The sequence below is a fragment of the Callospermophilus lateralis genome, chromosome 6, assembly GCF_048772815.1.
Source record: "Callospermophilus lateralis isolate mCalLat2 chromosome 6, mCalLat2.hap1, whole genome shotgun sequence".
Classification (NCBI taxonomy): Eukaryota; Metazoa; Chordata; class Mammalia; order Rodentia; family Sciuridae; genus Callospermophilus; species Callospermophilus lateralis.
Genome location: NC_135310.1, coordinates 37975995 through 37981994, shown reverse-complemented (window position 1 = coordinate 37981994; position 6000 = coordinate 37975995). Strand labels below are relative to the sequence as shown.

The 6000-nt window shown below is 32.6% G+C and overlaps 1 protein-coding gene across 3 annotated transcripts in view; it reads right to left on the bottom strand.

Moving 5' to 3' along the window:
* Nucleotides 1-2236: 2236 nt before the first annotated feature.
* The window catches only part of Ptprk (protein tyrosine phosphatase receptor type K), a 526982-nt gene continuing 523218 nt past the window's right edge, over nucleotides 2237-6000 (bottom strand). For all 3 annotated transcript variants that reach the window (XM_076858271.2, XM_076858267.2, XM_076858268.2), the window contains one exon: nucleotides 2237-3726. In XM_076858271.2, the coding sequence (XP_076714386.2) occupies nucleotides 3673-3726 (54 nt within the window). In that variant the 3' untranslated portion in view covers nucleotides 2237-3672. The remainder of the gene's footprint in view (nucleotides 3727-6000) is intronic.

Below are 6000 nucleotides of genomic sequence, written 5' to 3'. Positions count from 1 at the left end.
GCATCTGAAGAACTTACTAGACACCAATAAATATTAAAATTCAGGACAGTAATGACTGTAGTTCAACGGCAATAAAAGATAATCTTTTAGCTCAGGAAGACCACTCTTGAGGTTAGCCTTGCTTTCATAAAGGAATGAAAATTGTACATTTATATTTCTTTTTTGAGCTTTGTAAGCATTCTTTTTTTTTTAATAACAAAATAGTCAGAAGTCAATATTCTGTCATGACCCTATTTAATACAGGTTCAATGTGCTATTTTATTTAATACCATTCTAAGGTAAAGACAGCTGCTGTGCCTCACTTAATAATTTCTACCTATATGTTATTTCATAAAGTCTCCTCACAGCTTACAGAGACTTGAAGTAGGAGTGATATTATTTGAATTTGTTCACAACTCTGGTCTATTCAAGTGGTCTATAGAGTATTAGAATATTATCTCTCTGAAACTAAAAGGAAAAGCCCTGTCTTGGGATTAACTCTAAATAAGGTGTAAGTGGCTTCTGGTATATAAATTGTCCAAAAAAATCAATAGAAATATGATAGATATATAACACTTCTGAACTTCTAGCATCCTCCAAAGTGGATTGAAATGTTAACCTGGAAGATAACAAACTCCAGAGAGACACTGTTGATATCAAATCCTAAAATAAATTAATGGATGGATTTCTAGGCCACTGAAACAAACATAAGGTCCCTATAGAACACCTGAAAGTTCTTCCTTTAATGTTAAAATCTGTCCATGGAGGAAAGAAGGGAGATATTTTATGACAGATAACATATCTCCTAATGTTCTTTCCATTGGAAAAAAATTATCTACAATACCTACAAGTCTAACACAGAAAACAGAGTTCTGCTTTATTCTGATGCAGTTGTATTAGTCTCAACATCTGACTACTCTTCTTTTAAGTTTTACTAGTCTTGATTCAGTCTGGAGTATGTTGCATTAAGGCCAAACAGAGACACACATTACTTACTTAATTTAGAGAAAAAGAACTCCTTTTGTTCTTCACTTCAATTTTGGAGTCTGTGTGGACTGCTGAATTTCATGAACAGCTGTATTCATGGTGATTTTGGTGGTGTGAGGTGCAATCATGTACATAGAAATGAAATCAGGATCACGTAGTAAGACCAGAATCCTCAGTAGCGAGGGACATAGTTAACATACTGGGCAAAGAAATCCGGAATGAGTTTGTAGGTTATTTGTTAAATATATGATTTGTTCCTACCAAAACTCATGATTAGGTTTGGTCCCTAAAGTGGCAGTATTGGGAATGGGGCCTAGTGCGTGATATTTTGGTCATGGAGGAGAATTTTCATGAACAGATTAGTGTCTTTTTCTTGAGCATAGATTATCTACCCTGTGTTAGGTCCCTTTCTCTCTTTCACACGTACCTGCTTGCTTTTCCACCATGAGTTAAGGTAACATGAGACCCTCATGGTAAGCCAAGCAGGTGAAGGTAAAAAGCTCTTGGACTTTGGAAGCTCTTGGAAGAATTTCAGAACAGAAGCCAACATCAACCTATTTTCTTTAAAATTACCTAAACCCAGAAATTCCATTACAGCAACAGAAAATGGATTAAGACAATCTCCATGTTTAATAGTCAAATGCTTCCATATTTAAGTGAAAATTAGCCTTCCTACAAAACAGAAAGTCACCATCTCTGAATTCTTATAGTAAAAGTCACAAATGTTCTAGTAACACACATAGCAAATGGGAGCTTGAGGAGGCCCATAATGGTAACACATCACCAGAAAATCAATTAATGAGAAACAATAGGAATAAAGTGTTCATCTTTGTGATAGTCGTGAAGCAGAGTATTTAATAGATGGAGAGAAATAAGTCAAATTCAGATTTAAACCTATTAACAAATTTACCTTCTCATTAGGTTCAATTTTATCCTTTGATAAAATGTAGAAGAGAAACTAGTTCTCAAGTTTGTTATAAAGTAAAAAAGTGTGTTAAATAAATGAATAGTGACATACAAATACAGACATTTAAAAAAAAAAAAAAGGATGTCAGTACTCTGGCTGTTCCTTCCTCCATTCACTTGGTCATTTTAGCATTCATTGTAGGGAATAAAACTAAAACAAACTATTGTTAGTGTTTGGATATTAGTTATTCTTTTAATGAAATTTTTGAGCCTTACTTGTATCAGTGAGTGTAGGAATATGCTCTTTACTTGGAAGTGAATGAAGAAAATTAAAAGGAGAAAAATCATATGCAAACAATAACTGTTGTAATTATAAAAACTTTATTTCACTCTTACTTTAATTAAATCTCTATAAGCACCATGTCATGAACTGGCAATCTAGAAAGAGGACACTGGAATGCTGTAGTCAGAAACAAACTGCAAGCCGATGATGTGAGGTTACAGCTACAAGGAGCATGTGAACAAGACCACATTTAGAAAGGTTCACTTGAGTATCCTGTGTTAACGCTCAAAACAGGAATCTGGCATTGATTCGTTTACATTTTCTATGGTCAGAACCCAAAGCATGTGAAGTTAAACATCAAAAGAAACATTTCATCACCTTGACAGTTTACAGTTTGCTAAAACTTGACCCTGAAAGCATAAATGTTGCCATCTTATGTTCTCCACCAGTGCTTGGCCACAGGCTGAAAAGATTGATTCCTTAAAAATTTAAACAATGCTTACAGGCTATGTTCAACATTGTGCAAGTCACCAGCAAGGCCTTTTAATGTGTGTATTTCTTGTATATGATCACCAAACCATTGTTTACCTAATGAAATTGTGAAAAACTATACATTTTCAGCAAAGCGTTTTAATTTGGTCCTCTATTAATAGACAATTGCCAAGATGTTTCACATAAATTTAATTCACAAGCATGTACACAAGAGAATCACTATAAAGAACATTGTTTCCTGGTTTATGAATAAAAAGTTTATCCTCTACTTACACTAAAACATACAAAAAATAATCTACAAAAATCGTTTACAGTTGATTTTAGCTAAAGAAAAAGCTTTCTTCGGAAACAAAAATGATTGTGTGGTGGTAGTATTTTAGCCATCAAAAAAGGAATGTAAGTAACCAATAAATATAATGTGCTTTCTCCATATAGACATATTTACACTTGAGTCTTTGGCTTATGTTATTTTCTAAAAAGAACTTTAAATGATCCAGCCATCATTGCACATTAAAAGAAAATAAGCCAGTTATATATATTTATATATTTATATAGAGATCTGCTACACTTGGAACATATAAAAAATGAAAGTTACTATGAATTTGCACAGCTTTTTTTTTCTTCTTTCTTTAAAGATTCAACAGCTTTTCTTTTAAAAAGGGAGAGAAATGCCACATAGAAAGTACGAATTCATGCAACATGTGGTGGCTGTTTGACTGAAACAAGGAGAAAAGTCTGCATATTCACTGTACAAACACTGATAAGTCCTCATTTGAATCTGGTTCTTATTAAATATAATTTATGTGGCACTAAATGTGGACACTTTAATACAGTAATAGAAACTAATCAAGTCCTTTTTATTAAGATACACAACTTCATAAGAAAAATACTTTTACCTCTCAAATGTAAAATCCTCCCACCCCCCACATTAAAATCTTTCTGCACAGGTGTAACAGGTACAACAGTTGCTGGCTCAACAGGTGAATGGGTTTCTGGTTGGATGCACTGTAAAAAGTCTCACCCAACTAAGATGTTTCCAGGTACTCCAAAGCTACATCATAGCAGAAACGGTACTGCTCCTAAAAACATTAAGACAAAAGGGTTGAGAGAAGTTTTTAAAAGGTGAATGGTGAATAATAGCTAACAACTGAGTACTTGAAATCAAGTTTAGATTATTAAAGAGTTTCAAATTACTTTTAGATATACAAGGTGAAATCTAGGCAAATAACACCTGCTTTAAAAAAGAGAAATGATGTTAAGACATCTTATCTTTCTCTATCAAAAATTTGATATATTTTCTATCAAAAAATTCTGAAATGTCCACATTTTTTATATGATTATAGTAGTACTACTTCATCATTACAGAAAATTTTCTCAGCACATAAAAATATAAAGAATCAGAAAAAGAACTATAATTCAACCATAAGAACCAACTGTTTAAATATTGCCTTACTTTGTTTCAGCTTGCTTTTTTACATGGTTGAAAAAATTATCTCAGAATGAATATAATTATATATTTTGCTGTAGGATTTTATATTTTATTGTCTTTTATGTAACAATGCTATGAAGTTTTTCCCATGCTACTTAATATCTCTAACATTACATAAAAATCTATCATATTGATTGTTTCACTATTAAGTTGCTTTTTACTGTTTTCTCTGTTTTATATTGCTTACAAAGTGTGCAAATACTTTTCTTCATATTTTATATTATTGTCTTAGGAGAGAGGTGGGGGAGGGAAAAGAATGGGGGAGAAAAGTAGACAGTTGTTTTACATTGCCTTTTGAAATTACAAGTTTTTATATTTTGTCATAGATCATGATCCTTCAGAGTATAATTTAAGCAAATTTTACAAAAATATTTCTTAAGTAAAATAGTGATTCTTAAAAAATTTAATTTTATTTATACCTAACAATTTGTTTCTGCAACCTCTAAGACAACTTGGTTGCCAAAAAGTTTCTGAGTTAAAATCATCTGTCCTTTAAATTTATCCATGGACTTGATCAATTATCAAGAATTTTGAAAAATTTAGAGACCATATTATAAATCCTGACTTATAATATGTAACTCATTTTGAACTTCCCAATTTTGTCCAAGCAGGTAAATCTTCAGGCTGAACTATAGTACTTTAGTACTGAACTTTAGTACTATCTATCTAAAATATGCATTACTTCTAAACAGAACTTCTTGGTGTCTAACAATGAAACTGGTTAGAAAAACTTTTCCCAAGAGGAGTTAATCATTTTATACTAATTATCAAAGTGAATATGATTTAAATTAGCCTAGTGCTATGGTAAGTACGTAGAAAGACCCAAAAAGTGCTTAGAAAGCTGTGTCTTTTAAAAATAGTCTCCGTCAATTTTGTTTACAATCTAAATGTCTGTACCAAATTCAGGTAAACCCCACAGAACAATGAACTAATCATTAATCTTGATGTTTGGACAGGATTCATGGGGGAAGGAATGTAAAAGAAAACAGTAACACATTGGAATGTTCTACAATGGCAAAGTTAAACAACAGGATCTTAATTAAAAAAAAAAAAAGAAAGCTGGGATATCAACCTTAAATTTCAAGGTAAAAGTTGAATTCTGAAACTATGAGTGAACCCCACGATGATTTTAAGATGACTTAAACCTTGTGAGGGAAGTTTAGTTTAAATTTTACAGATTACAAACCTTCAAACAATAGAGTTTAAGGGCATAACTATTATCTATCCATTTTGTAAGAAGAGCTGCAAGTTCTACCTTAAAAGTCCTTCAAATCTACCCTCTCTCTCCTCAATTTTAGCACCTCAGACAAAACCAACACCATCTTGTCCAACATGGGGCAGAGGGGTCAGAATGGGTCTTTAGAAAGGGTAGAAATCTGCTACCACTTGTAAAAGTGAAAGAGCATAAACCTTTAGTCTTCAGATTTTGTCTCAGGAAGCAATGCACACTTTGTGTGAACAATCCAGGAGCAGGAAGTGGTGAAAATAGTTTAAGGCTTATTGAATTGCTCATTTTAGTTATCTGATCATCTTGATAAATGTAGGGCAAGAACAATGATGCCTTGGTTTTTCTGGTTTACTTTTCTGTGAGCATAAACTACACAGCTGCTCCTAACCTAATCCCATTATGTACATATGTGTAACCCACAGATAGCTCTCTTTAGAAGTAAAATATGTTAGAGAGGTAAGAACCTTCTTTCTTACTCCACATACAGCCTCACCCAGATGAAATTTCCTATATATACCTATCAGCTCGTATTCTCCAAGCTGTATTCTGGTTTTATGGGCCTAAACTCATGGAATATCATATGAACTGTACTCTATTGTTGTAAAAGCTGAAAACTGTGCATAATGATAGCTTAAC